The 21,339-nt window shown below is 39.1% G+C and overlaps 1 protein-coding gene across 1 annotated transcript; it reads right to left on the bottom strand.

Annotated features, from left to right (window-relative positions):
- Nucleotides 1-4,546: 4,546 nt before the first annotated feature.
- LOC146616400 (frizzled-7-A-like) lies at nucleotides 4,547-8,972 on the bottom strand. The gene has a single exon (XM_085374008.1). The coding sequence runs from the start codon at nucleotides 8,529-8,531 to the stop codon at nucleotides 6,822-6,824; it is 1,710 nt and encodes a 569-aa protein (XP_085230134.1). The 5' UTR covers nucleotides 8,532-8,972; the 3' UTR covers nucleotides 4,547-6,821.
- Nucleotides 8,973-21,339: the final 12,367 nt, after the last annotated feature.

The raw sequence follows: 21,339 nt of genomic DNA, 5'->3' as shown, positions 1-21,339 counted from the left end.
CAATGGTGTACTTGGTTTCAACTTAACTTTAAACAGGACTTTAATATCACCAACCATTCCCATTTTATTATGGTGTATCCATATAAATGGCCCACCCTGTATACTATTACAAGTCTGGATCTTTAAAGTCCTGTTTAATAGCTTCACATATTAACTGTTTATGTTTGATAATGTTCTGAAAGTAAGAACCATGCACTAAAGGCCTCTTTCAGGAATTTTATGATTTATTTAAAAAAAAAAAACAACACAGCATAATTCTAATAATTTCTTTCTAAATTTTTTTTCTTGTTTGTTTGTTTGTTTTTTTGTTTTTGTTTTTAATTCTGTGGTAGCTGGGATACAAACACCAAAATCACCATTTGCCATTTCACCACACAAGGGAAGTTTTGTGTTTCTGCAGCAATATAAAGAGTAAAAATAGTTCCAAAAGATAATTTTTAGTGGCTGAATTTTATGTTTAATTCATTTCTGACTCCAGTGTGAAGTCCAGTGTGCCGGCTCAAATCTGAGTATCAAGCATGAATTTTGTTTGGTATTTGTCTAACAATATAAGTTTTAGCTATAAACAAGTTTTTAATAGATTTCTAAAAATATTTGTCTCTTTTTGCTTTTATAACAGGTGGTCTGATAAATATGTTGAGAACTGTACCTTACTTTATTGCATCTTCAGTCACTTTCAAACAGACCAGCAAACAGTTCTGCTGCATCAAGTTTAGATGCATTTTTTCATATGAAGGGCATTTTTCTCTCGATGTTGATACTTGCATTCCCAGTGTTTGTTTAGTCTGCAGATCATTATGTTAGCATCAGCCATGTTATGTTAGCTTTTCCCATTATATGACACTCCTGGGCTGAGACTACTGATGCAGTGAATGAATGACCTGATGCAGTATATAATATATGCTTTCCACAAACCCTAAGACCCAACGCTTAGCCTTCTCATTTGAGAACCACTGACTAATATAATGCTTTCTGTCCCTGAAAGGGTTTCGAGATGACTGGGAGACATGATTCCCATTACAACCTTACTGATATCAGCAGATATCTCTCCCCGTCTTGCCTGAGAATGAACCATTGTGTCCTTCTGTTTGTTTGCATGAAGAGTAAACACAAATTAATACAGATTGTTTAGAAATTCAGGATGTAAGAATATTTATATTTGGTCAGAAAGTTCTGTTGTTCTGTTTGAGAGTCTGGACTGTTGCCATGCACATACAAACAATTCATGCACCAAGTTCAACAAAAATTGAGTGTAAGCACACTCAATTAGAATAACTTTCTCTTGTATGATTAAAGCAGCTAACTCTACCTCAGTGCTGTATTTAGGATATTTTTTTTAATTATCATTAATCTTTGTAACTTTTGTTGCCCACTAGTTCACCAGATTCCTCATGTATATGTTTCCTAATCTACATAAACTAATGCCCATACAGCTAACTTTATTGTGGCACTTTAGTATTTAAGTTAGTGAAGGCATGCCTTGGCTGGGGTGATCAAAAATGACTTAAAAATATCCACATAAAGTGTGAAAACCTTCTACTTGTGCTGCTGACATTTGTTTAACAATACACGTGACTCACAGTTTGACAAAACAACCCAAACTCAAGCCCAACTTTGACTGATTTCCAGGGTCAAAGACTGTAAGAGCTACTACATGCCCTTATTTGGTAAAATATGTTGTCATAACATGTTATGAACATTGACTGATTTAAGCATATTATTGTGTCATGCATACACAATACGTCCAGCCTGAAAAGGCTTACAGCAACATAAAACCAGAGCCAGACTAGCACCATAACTTACAAATACTGAACAAATAATCCAACCTGAGATCTTTCCCAAGCTTCAGAAACAAAGGCCGCTGACTTATAAACACCAAAATTATTAAACAAACATTTCATTCAGTACATCAAAATATTTCTGGGGACTTTAACAGACACCTCGCGGATTATATATGTTCTTTTCTCATTATAATAACAACAAGACAGAATAAAATGTAATTTGTTTGTTCACTTAAAGACCTTTGACTTATGGATCGCTTTGAAGTCACAGATTGTAGTGCTGTACTTTTATTTTACACTAAATAAACTTTCTGTTTGTAGATGTGAGATATTGAATATATTTTACATCACCATTTTGGGGAAGTGTTTGCCTCGAGGCCTGTGCAGCAGTAAATCCTGCTTCTCCAGTGTGGGGTAGCCATAGTTCAGAGTTAAACACTACAATACAGTGACTGCAAATGCTATAAAAAAGGGGTTTCATTATTCCAACAACAGTGGCCAAGTCCTGTAAGAAAAAAAACTATGGAAAAAGTCATGATAGGAATTCTTCTGATGCAAACAAACTTCACTAGGTTTGAGTCACTGAAAGTGAAAATGACAAAATTGTTAGTTGGCTCTATTTTTCATGATATGCTATTAGGTCAGTTCTAATACCACAAGTTTTTAATTTAAACCAGAAATGAATAAAATACATTTTGACTCTTTTAGCAGCAAGAAATGTGCAATGCAAAGATCCTGGTACCCTACAGTGTTAAATATTTTAACAGGTTTGGTTGTGGCCAGAACTCTTTTAGGAATTCTTACATGTAAATTCTTTAAGTAGTCTTTAATAATAGTTCTCCAGGCTACTTGAAGAACTCAAAGTTCTTAGTAAAAAGATTTAAAGAAACCATATTGAGTAGTATATTAAACAAAAGGGCACTGAGATAGCTGTACCACACAATTTTTATTTTTTTCAATGCGATGCCCTATGACATCACATAAGCCATAACAAGCTTATGTCATCATATTGTAATAAAAACAGGCTGAAGTCAGCATGTTATAATAAAAACATCACGAAACATCAGTTTTACTATAGTCCTTGCCTTCTGGAGAGTTGCGCTCTTTAAATGTTCTTTTCCATCAGTTTTGGCATGAAGCTGAAATGCAGCCCCAAACTGTGACAGAGCATCCACCGTCTTTAATAAGATGGCCGCAGACACTCACTGTCATCCCTCTTTACTGAACTCCTCTGCACATACAGAGTGATAAACCCAAATTTGAAATTTTGGGTTCAAATCATCACTCCATAACTACCATCGCTGCTTATTTTCAGTCCAGCTCTTGTGTAATGTACCACATTTCAGTCCTTTCTCCCTGCTTCTGTTTCTAAAGAGTGGCTTCTTGACAACCATCTTTTCACAGAGACCATTTAATGAGCCTTTAGAAAACAGTAGCTGAACCAGCTTTGGCATTATATTTGTATATTCAACTAAAGAGGTGGAAACAAATGATGTGCTTTTATGACAGGATCCTAGTAACAAAGTGTCTGACGATACAATTAAATGTCGATTCTCTGGCAAGTTTTCTTGTTATGGGTAAACACATCACTGCTTCGACCCTTGAGTTAGGCGTCTTTTTTGAGTGATTCATTGTTTTAAATGGCTAAACAAACTGAAAGAACATTGCTCTGAAAAATGAGTGAAAACACAGACAATGTCCAAAGAAAAACTTCACAAAACCTGGAGAACTAAAACCACCCAAATGCACTTTAAAAAATGACACAAAAAAACAGTCTGGCTTCTTGGAAGAAAAATGAAGAAATGAGCAATGGCTTAAGACTTTTGCAAATGTGGTAAAATTCTGATAAATAACTGATAAAACTCAACATCCCACCTATACTGATATCTGTCTCTAAATGAAAGACCTCTTTATAGACTATTTTTCTGATTCTAAAATTGTTACATGATGACAAAAGGTGAACTATCACTAAAAACCATTAAATAAATTACAAAATTTAAGCTCACAATGTGTGATTAAAATCTATCTAATATGTTTACATAGCTGTAACATGTAAAAAGAAAAAAAGAAAATATATTGGAAGAAGTTGCTAATCAGCTTCTTTAAGGGTCCAATTTGGATTCATCACATCAGAATAAGAAATAACAAATTTTATCTCCAAAGCAGAGACACATAAAGCAGATGTCATGAAAACACGACACAGTCACTTGAAGGTTAACACTATAGACACAATTTGTAGTTTAGGACAAGTATGCAGGATTTTGATGGTTGAATACACACAGAAGCATGACTTCCACAAATAATTAAAGATTGAGTCTTTTTTAACCACACTTTACAGACATCTGTGCATTTTCCTTTTATTTTTGGGCCTTCTTTAACAAACTGATTCGGCTCTCCTGCCACAAGGGCAGCTATAGGAAATCTTTGATACCAGACAATGTCTCCATTTATAACTTTTATTACCTATTTATTTCAGGTTGAAAGCCATCATTAATTTCATAAAGGTTCTAGTGGAAAACAGATTTTTGTTAGTTATGTTTGTTTTTATGCAGGTCGCATGGTAATACAGATTTGGCCTGTGATTCTTGTGACATGCTGGCGTTAGAATGATAAGTCAGCAATGACTCAAGCTGAGGTGTAAGTTTGGATCACCTGCCGTATCTCTGGATTTAATGCTTGAAGCATTGCCAATAAGACAGATTCATTAAAAATATGAGTGGCAAGAACAAATCACAGAGGTCAACAGATTACAAACTTTATCGCTTTTTATTCAAACTGTACACATACATAAGGCTTATCTCATTTTAAAAAACAAGTTAAAAAAAAAAAAGAAGACACAAATATGAGTACCCCCCATAAATACATTATGCTTTTAAAAAAATCAGTCTGTTTACTTGGTACCTTGCATATGTTGTGATAAAAACACTCGTATTCCTTCTGAAAACACAAACAGTGCAGTCAGCCTGGTAACACAGACCTGCTCTGTATTGTTAGGTGATGAGTGAAGTGAAACGTTTCCTAACTCAGTCCTACAAACAAATTGTACCCAGGCTTTGAGGTATGTGGTAAATTCACATGGGAACATTGGCATTTCCTATATACACACTGCTTTAACATATAATATGAAGACTGGTACAAAGTACGCAGTTTTAGTATTATTATTATAACACAAGGATTCAGGACACAGTACCAATAACAGCTCTGTAATACGAGTCATCCCTCATTGCTGGAGCGTTCCCGTTCATTACTTATGTGTATGCATGTGTGTGACCTATGCAGAGAAAATGTACTGCATGGAAAGAAACAAAAGCTTCAGGCACTCATCTGCTGCCTAACGGCTGACTCAGGGTGAAAACGTGTTTTTCTGCTTCCCCACAATGACTCCAACTGATTTCATTACTCAAGTCTGAGAGGTCATTTTCTCATTTGACCAATGCTCTGCGAGGAATAGCGGCCTGGGAAGCAGAACAAATCACTGATAACTTGATTGCTATTGTCACCAATTACAGAGGCGCCAGCAGCTGTAATCCTTTCACTATCTTGCAAATACAATTCAGAGAACTGCAGTGTCTGTCTCTCATCTTAGCTGCATCAGCATTTATGTGATGTGAAACCTGGTAATTGGTGTTAATGTCACACAGAAATAACGTTTTCTTTTTTATTAAACCTGTGCGGTGTGATCTGAGTTCTACTGGCACCACTTACTAAAAGGCTTTACATTTCAACACTATAAAATGCTCTGTCCTGAAAATGTTTTATTTCAACAGTAATTAAGTTTCCCTACTATTGTATGAAAAGACTGCAAGTTATTTTAAAATATATATATTAACTTGTTTTACTGCCCTTAGATTCAACACTGCTGAACTCCCACCTGGCTTTGACCTTTTGACTCTCTGCTACCTTCCAGATAAAAACCTCAAGTTTCTCTGTGTTTTGAGGAGTTTCGTGAGGCAGCATAGACACTAAAATCATAACAATTTAACAAAAGTTCCAACATGTTCAGTCTACTTGGGAAAAAGAGAAACCTTTAAACACTTCAAGTGAAATTACAAGAAAACCGGCATGAGTGTGTACAGTCATCTTAATCCAGGATGAAACAAAAACCCATAGCAGCCATTCGAATTAAATCTGGATGGGTTGAAATGGTGCTTTGGATGTCTTAAAGGATCAAACAAACAAAAAAAAAAGAAGAAAAAAGTCTTTTAGATAGGAGACCACACACAGAGACAAACAATGAGTTGGTGTGTCTTAATTACAGAGAGTGGAGGTGTATGTGTGTGTGTGTGGTCTCTCTAAGTGTTAGATCCAGGTCAATCTGTGGTGTAAATCATATTTTTTTTTAACACTTAGCATAAATGTGCAAACAAATACATAAAAACTTCATTCACCTTCGGAGTGAACATTCAATACAGGAAAAAATATTTAAGAAAAAAAAAGGAAGCAAAAGTTTTGATTTGTGGGCAGCCACTTGGCACATAATGGCAGAGCTGGTGTATAAAACAAAAACAAACAGATTGTACTCTGCAAAATCTAACATGTGTATTAAAGCTTTTCAGTCTTTAGCTAAAAGCAGAGTAACTTACAACGCCCCAAGTATTGAATTCACAGTCAGAGGGGGTGTGGCTGTTGGAGGGATCTGAACTTTGACCTTTTCTTGCAGTTTGCAGTCTTTTTGTGACAAATTCTTAAAAGAGCTGAGAGGAAGTACATTCAAATAGTAATACAAGGATATAATGGATAATATGTGGGAAGTTTCATAACAAGTCTGGCATTACAGTCCAGTAATCATTATGATCATTTAGGCTAAAATCCAACTTTTTTAAAAATGCAAAAGCAAAGATTGTGGGCAGAAAAAAGAGAGAAGTATAATGAAATTTAAGCCAGCTTTTGGGGCACTTGTTAAAAGTTTTGGTTGTGTTCAAAGGCCTGTATTTGCGCCACAACCTTGTAACAGAAAAAAACTGATCAAAAAATACATCCATAAGTGTGGTAAAATGAAAGCTATTCGACCTCATTCTCAGGTAACGGGAGCTCCAAACTTCACACCGTCGTCTCTCCGTGGCTGCCGTTACTGAGCCGCTTGTAGAACCGCCGCCACGACTGAAGCGTTTTCCCGGACCAGACCCAGAAACCGGAGGTGATCCCGACTATCATGGTCATCAGGTATTTGATCATGAACACGGTGAAGTCCGGGGTCATGGGGGCGAAGTTGTGCACCGGGCACGGCACGGCGAAGCGCTTGCAGGTCTGCATGTGCCAGGTGCGCTCCCAGTGCTCCCTGAAGGCTTGCTCATAGAAGTAACAGGCGATCACGATGGTGGCCGGTACCGTGTAGAGGACGCTGAAGACGCCAATCCGCACCATCAGCTTCTCCAACTTCTCTGTCTTGGTGCCGTCGTGCTTCATGATGGTGCGGATCCGGAATAGAGATACGAAGCCGGCCAGGAGGAAGGACGTGCCGATGAACAGGTAGACGAAAAGGGGGGCCAGGACAAAACCGCGGAGGGCGTCCACGTTGAAGATCCCCACGAAACACACCCCCGTAAGGACGTCCCCGTCCACCTGGCCCATGGCGAGGATAGTGATGGTTTTGATGGCCGGGACAGCCCACGCGGCTAGGTGGAAGTACTGGGAGTTTGCTTCAATCGCTTCGTGGCCCCATTTCATCCCGGCAGAAAGGAACCAAGTCAGAGACAAAATCACCCACCAGATGGAGCTGGCCATGCCGAAAAAGTATAACACCATGAAAAGGATTGTGCAGCCCTCCTTTTTGGTCCCCTGAGCCACTGTCCTGTAGCCGTCCGGCTTGAATTTATCCACGCAGACTACTTGGTCTTCTAGGAAAAACCCGGCAGCATAGGCTACCGCCACCATAAAATAACAGCCAGACAGAAAGATGATGGGCCGCTCGGGGTATCGGAACCGTCTCATGTCCACTAGATAGGTGAGCACCGTGAACAAGGTACTCACACAGCATAGGATGGACCAGATCCCGACCCAAAGCCGGCCGAACTTTGCCTCATCCTCTCGGAAGTACATGATCCCGGTTGGTTTGGTAGGTTCGCAGGGGGCTCCGCAGTCTTTGACCCCCATGAATCTGTAGCCCAGGTAGGAGGGCACTTCCAGCTGCAGCGGGCAGGAGAACTGGTGGTACTGGTTTGGTTGTGAAGGGTGCTGGTTCGGTCTTGCCATTTTGGGAGGGGGAGTAATTGGGTCCGGTGCAAAGGGAGAAGAAGAGGAGGGCGGGGTGCCCGGTTCCGACGTATTCTGGCCGACGCAGATCTCCCCGGCTCCGTGGACGGGGAAAGCCTCGCAGCGCAGCCGTTCTGGCCACTGGAAGCCGAATTTATTCATCAGGGCTTCACATCCCTGCCGTGCCCGCTCACACAGGGACCGACACGGGGGGATGGCCTGCTCCAGCACGGTGCACACGGGAGCATACATTGAGCAGAGGAAAAACTTCAGATCCGCAGAGCATTGGACCTTAACGAGTGGGTAGAACTGGTGCACCTCAAGTCCGGCGTCCTCCTGGTTCGTGTGGCCCAGGAGGTTCGGCATGATGGTCTGGTTGTAGGCGATGTCGGTGCACAGCGGGATGGAGATGGGCTGACAGAAGCCGTGTTCCGGGATGGATATTCCACTCTCACTGTTGTAATGCTGGGCAGAAGCGGGTGAGAAAAAGGAGAGCCCGCACAGCAGCCACATGATCCGCAGAAACACGGAGCCAGTGGTGAACCTGGCCGCCGCCATAGTTGAGGAGGAGGGGGGAGGGAAGGAAAAACTTTGATCCAAGTAGTGCGACTCAAAAATGGTGGAAAATGGAAAGAATTTTTCAATAAATGTCCCAATACTTAACTAGAAGTCCAAGTAATTTCAGTTAAAATGATTGTAATCGACTTTTCTCCCGTGTGTAATGAAGATAAATCCAAGAGAAACACTCGTCATGTCATGACTTCTTAATGGTCTTTGTAAGTGACTCCAAGCAGTCCACTCTGACTCCCGGTCCGTTTAAAAGTCCCGTTTTCTCCAAACAATGCAATTTCACCTTAGTCCAGCTTACTGAACTTTTACAACTACTTACTTTAGCGCTAAACAATGTAGGATAAAGGCGTAAATGCCTAGTATTTCCACTGTTTGTCGACTTTAGTTCGCGCAGCGAGTCGCTTCACATGCTGGGCGGTTGGAAGTCCGGAGGCTCGCGCTCCTCACTCTGTGCAGATTCCACCGGTTTCCAGGCGCCCATTCCATTCACTGGACCCCCTCCCCTCCGGCCGAGCGCGAGGCGCCTTGAAACCGCCGCAGTGTCTCGGCCAATCACCGTGTTTGTTTTCCTACAGCAATCGTTCCTGATTGGCCGTTGGACCCCCACCACAGGAAAATATGTTACAGTAATTACATTACACCAGAGATTTTAACAAATATTACCCAATTAATCATTTTTTTCTGTATCATACCATTTCGCCAATAATTGTGTGTTTGTAACACTTGGAATTAATGGTCCAAGTTTGGGTTTAGTTCTGAAAAACAAAACAAGTATGTAGGTTAATCCTAAACATAAGAAATACCTCATATTCTCTTTTTGTAGATACACACACATACGTATTGTTTCTTTACTGGGCTGTAAAGCAGAATAAGAAAAATGAGATATGCATTTTTATTTGTCCCAAAAAAGTTGTAAAATTACTTTGTTTCAGCAGCCATAACTTTAAGCACATCAATAAAAAAGGTTAAAGAATTTAGATCAGCACAGTAAAATAAATGCATTAGCTCAATGCCGTAAAAAGGCAGGAGCACAAAAGTGAAGCAAAATACAAATGATTTGTATTAATAAAAATCTAGATATAATACAATAAGCAAAAATCTAAACAAAATAAACAGAAATGAAGTCCAGTTGCCCACTTTTGTGTATGACAACTCTTCAGCTCTAATTGTGTACTAAAGGACTTGATTTTTCTTTTTCATGTTTTATCAAACACACCTTTTAATGCAGTTTTCTCTGTTCAGTGTGCAGCTTTAAAACTGAGTTCTCCCCATCGCCCCACACAGTCGCTACACACAGCCACTCAATGTGTGCAGGACATGTAAACACTCTGCAGCACAGTGAGCAAACCATGAAAAAAAGAGAAAAAATTCACGAAAAAAACTAGTCTTAACCACTCAACCACAGAAAGTACCTGTTGCTGTTTAAGGGTTTTATGGCAAGCACTCAGATGCAGCTCTTGAGCTGATATTCAGTATTGTATGGAGGAACAACAGCCAAAGGAAGAGTAATTTGGACTGGCAGCATGATCGATCTGCTCAAAGGCAGTGTGGGAGGTGCAGGCGGTTCCTGGGGGCCTTGCTGCATTTGGTGTCTTTCTACCCTGAGTGGGATAAAAGAGGGTGGGGGTAGGCTTGCAGTGGGGGAAGGGACAGGAAGAAGAGAGAAGGTCGAAGAGGGCAGGGGGAGAAGGAAAAGGAGACAGAGAAGGAAGAGAAGCTGAACCAAAAGGAAAAGGTTTAGAGCTCTGTGCTGTAATCTGCAAAGAAAACTCAGTATAGATTTCTGACTGACCACACAGAGATTCAGCACCAAGTTCTCAAGCGTGCTTGTGCTTCATGTGATACAGTTGACCATAATACTACAAAAAAGACTGAAAAAGTGTTTTAGTCCTCAAGGGAAGGAGATACTTTTTCACATTTACCAACCAAGTTCTTTCCCAAAGGCTCAGCTCATTGCTTGCTAGACAGTTGTAATCTCCCCAAACAGTCATCCTCAGTTCGTCCAGAGCGCTACAGCTATTGTCATAACAAAGACGAAGAAAAATGAACCAGGTGGATGAGACCAGGTTCAGTCTTATGTGTTTTTGTTTTTAGTTTGTGCTGAATTCTCAGTTTTATCTACTTCTTTAAAGTTCTTTTATAACCCTTTCTATTTTTCACATGTTGTGCATTTTCAGTTGCCTTCTGTGCATTCATGTGCTGCAACCGTTACTCTGCATTTAACAATCAAAGCTGCCCACTGGCATGCCAAGGCAAGTTTATTTTTGCCTGAATCGTTATCTGTCTACCTAAAAGGCCCGTGATCAGGGTGTAGCCCACCTCTCTGGGACAGAATATATTTGGCTGGATTACACATTCCTTACAACGGGAAGTGAGAAAATGATTTACTCTTGAGTGTCCATATTTTTATTTTCACCACTGTCTACAGATTAAATCTGGCTGGTGATACGTCCCCACATGTCACCACCTTATGTTTCTGCATGTCGTTCCCATTTGCGTATTTGATTAAGTTACAAATAAAGGACAGCTCAAACAAAAACAACAAAAAAGCAATAAAATTCAGCAGCAGAACCTATTCAATCCTTCCCCAAAGTGGATTCAGTAACATCTTTTTAAAAAGTTGTAAAAGGCAGAGGAATGTTATGGTTTTGTTGATAAAAATCAGTTTAAAACCTTGTTGATAATGTGCTGCCTTTGTTTCTGATCTAATCAATACACACTGACCCTAATGTTATCTTACCAGGCAATACACTGATTACTGAAAAAGCAGGTTTTATTGATGGTACAAGAGGAAGAGGGGGAAAAACTAAACTGCAAAATTTACCAGGATACTCAAAAAAAGACATTAATATGATTTGGCAAGGGTCACTCATTGTTTGCATAATGTTAGAAATAAGCAATTAGATTAAAGTGTGAGATATTTAGGCTAATAGGGTTATTAAAGGACAGCCCAATCAGTGTTTCCAGCAGGAAAGCTAGTTTCACTAATGCAGAGGTGTAATAATCAAAAACTCCAGCTATTAAAGCTATTGATTTTGAAAGTAAACTTTGATTTCTCAGGAGTGTAGTTTGTCAGACAGCATCTGATTAGTGTTACAGACACGGTGATGTTATACACTAGAGTGAATGAATAAATGGACTGAAGCAATAAATCAATCCATCACGATCACACAATGGTCATCGGGGCATCTGGACTCTAATGAAATATAACAAAAACCATTTAACTACCAGTAGTTTAATCTGGCATATGTATATAATTCAAATTAAAACACACGTGAAAAAGTAACATAAAAGGCTTTTCCATTGCAAAAATTGTAATTTCAAATTCAATTACAATTATGAAAGAAAAAAGATCATGGAGATAAAACAATTAATTTGCTGCATTCCTTTTCGCTGCGGTGCTCTTGTTTTGTCTTTCCTTTACATCAGTGCACTTTCACCTCTCTCTGAAACTCCAACCTCACTCCCTGACATGTGAGAGGTTTAGTCCAGCTTGAGGCAAAATGATAGAAAGACAGACTTTAGTCAACAAAAACAGCAAAACCAATTCAGCTGAATCACTTTGGTTCCAAAGAGTCAAATGGGAAACACCAGTTAAAAAGATAATTGATAAACAAAGACACATTAAACAATGACCTTTTTTGACAAAGAAAGTCAAGTTCTTACATTAAATAACGGTGACTAAATTTGACATTGATGGGCAGCAGCATCTTAAAATGCAATTTATTTATGAAAGTGTCTCTTTCACATTTTTCCTTTGCATTTGAGTAAAGTAAACAAACGTAACTGGAACACCCCCACATAAAAATCCCTGACAACAGTATCTTCCTCCCAGCTGGCAATGTGCCACACCACAAAAACTATCCAGGTGTACTCAAGGAAAACAAAAAAATACAAGGTTTTGACCCAGGCTCTAAACTGATCCCACTCTGATCTAGGCCTTGTGGGATCCATCAGTAGACACTTAATCCATGTAGGCCCTCCTACACAGCAAACCATAGGACACAAAGCATCTTCTCCCAATGTCCAAGTGCTAGACTCTACAGGATGCTCCCAGAGTTGCACATATGCGATATTAGTGGAAAAAAACAAAAAAACAGAAAACAAAATGTTATTAGTGGCAGGTCTGTGAGTATTAATGTCAGTGTGGTACTCCAAGAACATTACCTAACGCCAACATTGCAATTGGTCATAATTTTTACAAAGTTGTACCATGAACATCAACCATCAACTCTGTGGTCAAAAAAAATTAAAATAAAATTTATAGAACTACATGATAAATAAATAAGTCAAACCACCGAAGGCCATCATATTCATCATATTCACTGGAAAAAACAAAAAAGATAATGTTGACCATTTCCATAACCATGCTTTTAAACTGATTTATATTTGTACATTTTTTACAAATCCCCATCCATAATATTTTGCAGATTCACTCCACATACTAATATGTACATTCTCCTCATTCTTCTCATTATTTTATTTATTTATTTATTTATTTATTTATTTATTTAGTTATTTTGATTTAGCTCAAAATTTATTTTTTGTAATGTAGCTATGGTGTTGCATTCTTATCAAATGTATCAACATTTTTATAGTTTAAATGTAATAATTACAATGTTGTTTTGTAATGTTGCTGGTCTTTACATTTATTTATACTACCAAGTATTGCATAAGGGAATAATATAGGATATTACTACACTGCCCTATCCAAGCTCTTTTTTTAAACACAAGGGGAGAAAAATCAAAAGGATAGCTGACTTTATTCAGGAATCTGATCATTTTGATTGACTTAAGACAGGCTTAAAGGACACAGATAACTTGCTTTAATTTAATGATAACAGCTCTTAGACTATACAGGCCATAGAACGTCTAAAATGCCATTCAAGTCTGCAGACAGATATAAACATGTAAAAACATAAGCTTTATATAAATTTGTACCCAGTAAGATGATAGTTGTATTTTAAATGAGTTCTTCCTGCCCCTCCCTCACACAGTGGCTCTGTCTGAGGTGTAAAACACAGCAGTTAGTAGCCACACCACACACTTCATCATGTCTAACTGTAGCTGTTTGTGTGTGTGCGTGCGTATGTTTGTGGATAGTGTCTGCAGTGGTCAAACAGATGTGGGCAGTCCAGCGGGTTTCCAGACAGCCAGTCACTGTTTAGACAGCGGTCTGCTGCAGCTGGACATTTCCTGGAGAAGAAAAAAAGAAGAAGAAAAAGAGAGAAGGGAGAAAAGCAAAACAGTGGTAGAAAAGTGGGCTAGACAAACAAAAAGTACATTTACAGTAGAGTAAGGTGAGAGTTAATGATCCAAAAATGATTTGGATGGTTTGCGCTGTGTTTGCTCCGTTCTAGTGGCTGTAATGCAAAGTATTTGTGCCACCACGTGAAACCCAACACTGAGCAACTATTTAGATGTTCAGCTGAGGTGCACAAACACAGTTAGGTTTGGTTTGAGGAGGTTTTCTAATCTGAGGACAACTTAAATGAAATGTTGGCTGACCAAATTGGTCTAACCAGCATGTTAAGTGTTTCTGAGGAGTCCATATATTAGACCATGGGCAATTACCGTGTGAGTCATTGTGAAATAGTTGTAAAAGTTGTATATTTAAGTGTTTTTTAAATTGTAGGTACACTCATTATAGTTGCCAAAAATCTTGAAATTATTCATTCCCATTCATGTTTTCTTTCAAACATTTACTGAAAGAATAAAAGAGGTCACACGTGGATGAACACGGTCAAAAAGTTTGATTTGCTCAGTTTTATTTCTATGTTTTCGTATGCAGTAACATATACAGAGAGAGAGAACAGAAAAGTTTTTGTTTGCTGATCCTACCATGTTTATGTCACCATGAAACTGCTAAGACTTAGCCTGCTTACTTTGACCGTTTTTCTTAACCTCTTGATAATGTGATTAAAATTAAAGTAATTATCATTAAAACTGCAATTAAAATTTAATTATAAGTGATTGCAACTACTTTTATGTGAAACGTGTTGCTCGCAATTATAAATGGAAAATTCTCATCTGACGGCAATTCAGCTTTTGCTTCTTGTTTTAATTTCACCAGTTTAACTTCATCTTTTTGATTCACGTTGTCTTTACTTGTAGTAGTTAGCTCTATTCGGTGAAACCCATGCGCTGAACAACAGTCGGTCAAAGTTCAGAGTATCCAGCTTGTGAACATAGTGAAGCATTTAGCAACCACAACCCAATACTTCCCTTAGGAATTAGTAGAGAGCAAGACAGAGCTAACAGGACAGCGTATGTTGGATTCACAGTCATCTGGTGGACAGAAACACAACTCCAAATGAATAATGACACTACTACATGACTGCTGGATGTGTAAATAGGCATCCATCTGTTGACAAATTTTCCCTCTTAACTTAAAGGGTGATAATGTATTAATGTGTTTACAGCTCTTGCAGTTTCCACAACACTAAAGAGGGGAAAAAATCTGTTAGTGAGGTTTTAACCTCAAAATAAACACACACACACAACCCCCAAGTAGAGTCTATACCAATGTTAACAACAACAGAGCAAAGCAGAATTAAACCAAACAAGTGAAGGCAAGTTTCTAAAGGCATAGTGGAAAAAGATCTGATTGGCTGAGAAGGTGGAGCTATTGTACCTCAAACTCGAGAGATGAGGACGAGTTTAGAAAGCAGCTCTTAAGGTGTAAAAAGGAACAAATTATGTTCTGCTCTAGACGATTTATTTTACTTTTATCGTCCGAGGTGTCTCTTGCCTCGTTTCTATGTTATGGCTGAGTATATATAGCATGACAGAAGTATGTGTGGAGACTCATCTGAGCGGGGGGAGGGGAGATCAACCATAAGAAGTCAGCAGAGAGAGAGAGAGAGCGAGGGTGGGGGGCAGAGAGGAATGCGGGCAGCTGGTTTGTGTCTGTCAATGCAACACAGAGGGCCTACAGTACTGGACTACACACACGCACATACACACACACTGTGATGAAAGAACGATTTATTTGGACCAACAGAGTGTGTGCTCGGACCGTGGTAGGCAGCAGGAAGCTCACTGGCTGACATCTCAACTACTACTCGGACAAAAACTACAGATTATGTGGCCATAAAAATCGGAGCCATTCACATGTATAGAAATAAGAGTGAAATTCGGTCAAATGAAATACAGTCAGTGCGAGAATGGTTCGGTGTAAAAATGTACTATAAGTTATAAACCCTGGGCAGGTCTTGTTTATATAGCGTCACTCTTGCCATTACTCTAAACGGCTGGGAACACAAACATACTGTACAGCGCAGTTAAAAAGCATTAAGACAGTGACAGCTTTCTTCTTCAGTGTTTGGGTTTGGAAATCTGAACTCTGATTTGAATGAAAACAATGGGGTTCGGCTTCAAATGTTTATTGTTCAGCTTTAAACCATTATTAGTCACCTTTTTTTGTCCTATAAATCACAATGACACTCTCATTTACCAACTTGTAAATATGTGTCTTTATTTAAATATGCTGGGAACATCATTGGTTTTGTAGGTATTTGGTGATACATTTAAATACTGGACAAACTACAGGGCGGGGTCACCAAAGTTATTCTTATTCATGTTGCAGGGGCTTAAATGTGTGTACAAAAATTCACGGTAATCCATCCAACAGTTGTTGAGACTTGGCTCTTAAAGCCACAAATGTCAGCTTCATGATGGTGCCAGAGGAAAATGTGGAGCTCCCCACAGTCAGCAGGATTCTTCATCTGTCAGTTAAGACTGTTTGTAAAATATTCACTCGTAATCCTTCTACTGCATGTTGGGATATTTTAGACTGGACCATAGTAATGGACCACCACACTAAACACATGTTGAAAACAAATCTGATGATTAAACATATAAGAGCACATTTAATCATCAATATTATGAATGATTTGGCTGATGAAGTCACAGGGGCACTTCAGTAATCAATGCCAGATGAGTCTAAGTGACCCAGTGCAGGTCTTCATGGAGCCTGGAGATAGGAAAATGTCACTGAGCCTGCAGGTTTGAGATATGACACTGACACCATCTGCCAGATGGCAGAGGGGTAAACAGTTTGTTCATTGGGTGGCATAGATCATCATATGGGCCTTCCACTCTGACAACGAATGTGGTGTCAAAAATGACAGGGTGCTCTCTGCCAGTGGTTTGCTCTACTGTTCTGGAGAGTCTTGTGGTTGTGAGCACAGTGTTGCCAAATCAGGAGTTAAAAGATTTTGGAGCATAGCTGGGTACATGCAACACTTTGTCTTTAAAAGAAGCATTTTAACCATGTCTGCGTGAACAGTCCCGTCAGGACACCAAAGATAGTCAGACTTCTAACCCTCCCAGCAGGGATGTGGTGTCTCCTGCAGCTTCCTGTAGTCCACTATCATCTCTTTGGTCTTGTTGATGTTGAGTTGGGGGGGTTTGTTGTCATTACACCTACTCACTGGCCCTTGGAAAACAGTCTTAAGTCCACATCACTCACTGTCAGTGGTGAGGAGGTGGGGTTGGGTTTTTTTCTCAGCACTCAAGCCCTTTTTCCTTCAGGAAGTCAAAGATCCAGGTGCACGGCGAGGTGCAAAGCCCGAAGCCTGTGACTTCAGAGCTGTTTTCACAAATGCACTAACGCCCTGAGCTTCCAATACAAAGACATGCATGTTAGGTTAACTGGTGATTTTAAGCTGGATGTAGGTGTGGACAGACAGATAAAGAGCTTAAAATGAATACAATAAAGTACTGTATGAATGTCTGTGAGGAAAAGCAAAACAAAAATAGACTCCTTACTTCATTGTTCAGTTTCAGTTTAGTTAGGTTTCGTTAACAAAGCTATGTGATTAGAAAGACCCACCGTTTAGCTTATAAAAGAAAGTCAAAATAGTTAACAGTGTAAAGGGTCGCGTTTAAACCCAAAGTCATATATTTTTCCTGAAGACAACAAAATAATTTTAATGATTAAACCTGGCAAGATGGTGACAGAAGAATAAATTAAAAATATATATATAATTTGCAAATCTTCACCCCATATTTTATTAACGGCAAAAATATATCAAATGTTTAAACTAAGAGATTTTACCAAAAACATTTAAACTAGCTTATTTTGAATTTGATGACACAGAGACAACAAAAGCCTGGAAAAGAAAGTAGTACTAAAGAAAAACAGCTGGAGGAACATTTTGCAACTAATTAGATTAACTGGCTGCTGGTCAGTAACATGACTGACCAGCGAAAAAAGACCATCCTAGAGACACAGATTTCCTGAGAAGTAAAAATGGGGAGAGGTTCACCAGTCTGCAAAATACAAATTTTGAAACTATTTCAGAATAATGTTCCTCAACATTAAATTGTGAAGACTTTAAATATCTCGTCATCTGCAGTACAAAAGCAGCGAGAATCCTCTATCAGACAAGAATGGGACAACATTCCTCTGCCAAAAGTCCAGCAGCTGATCTCATCAGCTCACAGACATTTATGGAGCGTTGTTAAAAGAAGGGACGCTACACAGGTGTTTTTTTTTTTCTTAAATTGGTGCATTTTCTCATTTTAACCAGATGTTAAGTTTTTGAATGTTGTAATCATTAAAATATGGATTTATGAGATTTGCAAATCATTGCATTCTGTTTGTATTTAGATTGTTGTTGGTGTTGAACATCCACCTACCAAAATAAGCATTCAGCTAGCCAACCTTACAGCTAAGCTGAGAGAGTATGCCATTAAGTTTTAAAACCTGTCACGCTGTCACTAAAATAATCCTCTCACCAGCGGTCATCATTTTTGGAAAGGATAATTCTGCAGAGTATTTCAAATGTACCACTCAAAACCACTACATTTGGGGTGAGCTTCCTCTTCCCCTGCTGTCTCTTTACAACGTCTGTGTGATGTCACATTGCACTCCTGCAGATAGGAGCATGTGCGATGAATTCACCCTGAGCCAGAATGCGTGCAGTGTGAGGCCTCCCGCTTACTCCGCTTAGACAGCACTCGTGTCTAAATCAAATATAGTATTTTCAGTGGTGTCTGAAGTGGGCTATTTCCTACTGTGTGCTAGATGTGAGAAAGAGCAGCTGTGGAAAATTATCCTTACTTTACTATCCTCACATTGTCTAGGGATCAGATGTGAACACAGCCCAAAACTGCATAAATCAGTTCATTGCAGTTAGCTGGGGATTCTACCCTAGAATAGAATCACTTTTACATTTTGCCATCACAAGATCTGACAAATCTGTCAATCTGTATGTCAAAACAGTGGCATCTGATAGTATGATCACTCCACCGACAGACATTTGAACTGGTTTAACTAGTTTGAACTGCAAAAATGGAGACACAATCAGCCCTTCAAAAGGCACAGTGGGAGAAACTTGCATAGCAGTGGTCCAGTGTGTGTTCACCTTGAATAGGTATGTTAAATACTGGCCCCGTTGAATTTGAAAGCTGCCTCAGCATGTGCATTCCCAAAGCACTGATACCATCACAGTCCATTATGTTAGCTCTTTCTGCTCGTGGTTGAATGTAAACTACAACAGAGCTGCACTTTAAGCAAGTGAAGTAAAGTAAAGCCTTGAGAACTTAGGATAAGAACCACGTCATGAGTTAAGCATGTAGCAGAGTTCTGTCGAAGCAGTCTAGGTGCAAAAACACCAGTTGAGCAAATCCAGGTTATGCAATGCTGCACTCACTTTTTCTAACTTGTTGTCAGTGCACTTAATACTGATCGCATTGTCGACAAAATACCACAAAGGTCAATAAATCCACACAAAAGCCATGAAACAACACTGAGAAAATATACCCAGACTACAGACAGCTTTAAGTGAAGCATACATGGAAACAGACAGCAACATTAAATTAAGCGTCACAGCAACAGTACATGTCTCCCTGACAGCTGTTGTTATACTGGGTTGAGATTAAATTAAGTAGCCTGTTAGATCTCTGTTATTTAAGTGAGTATACACAATTGTCCTGGCTCTTTACTTACCCTCCCCCACAGAACACACACACACGCGCACACACACGCGCACACAAAAGTCTTGGAGGTGACGTGCTAATTGATGCAAAGTAATGGAGGAGGTGAATCACAATGGTTGCCCCACTAAGCTTCACACAGAGCTCTTTTCCAGCTTGTGTGGCTTGTATTACTGAAGTTCTCTGCTCTAAAAGTGTGTTTTTGGCTGATGAAGAGAAATAAACCAAAATGAGAGGAAAAGGGGGAAATTATAGGAGCTGAAAGAGGGAGACGGGTACTTGGTAGAGTAACAGGATTAAGACGGGGGAGGCCTCCTGTGGGTTTGAGGTCCTGACACCCAGCTGTGTTCATCACCTTGCTCTGCGAGGAACACACACACACATGCACACACTGCTGCGGTCATCACTCAGTGGGAGTTTGACCTGAGCCAGATGGTCACCGCTCTCTCTTTTTATTGCTCTCTTTTTCTGTCATGTCCACACTAAACCAACGTTTTTCACACCAAAAAAAATGGGAGTGTTGTCAATATACGTTCCAGAGTGGAGGCTTTTTATACCACTAGTCTTGCATTATAGTGTGAAACAATTAAACAAGGCCAAATTAAGGATCTATAAATAACATGCTCATTGTGAAACCTAGGGATTTAACAGCCAGAGAATACAAACTCTAACTGCAAGTAACAATATTATGTCTGGGTTCTGAAACAAAGTAAAATATTTTATTTTAGCATTTTGCTCAAAATTTCATAATTATACCATTTAATTTAATTATAATTATAAGTAATTGTATCGCAGTTTGGGGGCTTTTTTCACTCATGCACTCAAATATTTTCCACCATTGTGCTGCCAGTTGGAGCCAGTTTGGTGTCTTTTGAGAAGCAGCAGGTTTGAGAACTGATACTACGTAATGTTACGAGCAAAACTTCTTCTTCTATAGAAAGAAAAGTTATCTGCCAGGTGTCTATGACTTTCATGCATTAACCCTTTGGCAATTTTAACGTGACATGCTGATGACAGGTTTTTGGCCTTGGCATCAGTTTTTGTTTGGCTGGGCTCACACTGTGTCGGTCCATGCAGATGTATCCAGCGGCGAAAGAGTGCATGACAGATTAAAGGCATTCAAATTAATTCATATTATTATTTTTGTTGGCAACAAACACACTGAGGGATAATTAAATCTATTTACTTAAATTTGCTCAGCTTTAAAATTACATAATATATTTTTTACTGTGAAACTTTAAAAACTGATTCTTCAAATGCTTTTTCAAAACATTCTTTGTATAAAGCCTGTGATCACTGCAGTGGTTCGTTTACTTTATTTTATGTTGTTTCTAAAAATGATTGTGTAAAATTTTAGCTCATGAGCTCTGATTATCACTTAATCTGACATCTCTTCAGGGTGAGATTGTATAGATCTGTATGGTGTTTGACGCTGTCTCCCTCTGCTGTCTCCTCGTTCCTCCCACTGACCTTACAGCTCTGGCTGCAAGAAAAAATGTTTCCATTCATATTTTCAAATCAAGTCAAACAATCATCATTTTGCATTTTTTATAAATAATTTTGTGTCCTTTATCCAAGGATTTTCAGTCAGACAGTAGGCAAAATGCATATTAATGGTGGATGCATAGGCTCCAGACTATTTTGGACAATTGCTTTACATTTTTAAGTCTAAGAGACTGCATAATCAACTCTCAATTGTAATGGAAATTGTAAAATCTGACATTTCGGCAGTTTCCTTCAATTAAATTTACAGTTTTATTTATCCAGCATCAAATCACAACAACAGTCAACTCAAGGTGCTTTATATTGTAAGGTAGACCCTATAATAATCCATACAGACAAAAAACCCAAC

The sequence above is a fragment of the Diplotaxodon limnothrissa genome, linkage group LG16 (genome assembly GCF_057381915.1).
Source record: "Diplotaxodon limnothrissa isolate DT_005_m linkage group LG16, D_limnothrissa_male_GT1.1, whole genome shotgun sequence".
Lineage (NCBI taxonomy): Eukaryota > Metazoa > Chordata > Actinopteri > Cichliformes > Cichlidae > Diplotaxodon > Diplotaxodon limnothrissa.
The sequence above is the reverse complement of the archived record's forward strand: the minus strand, read 5'-3'. Positions and strand labels throughout refer to the sequence as shown.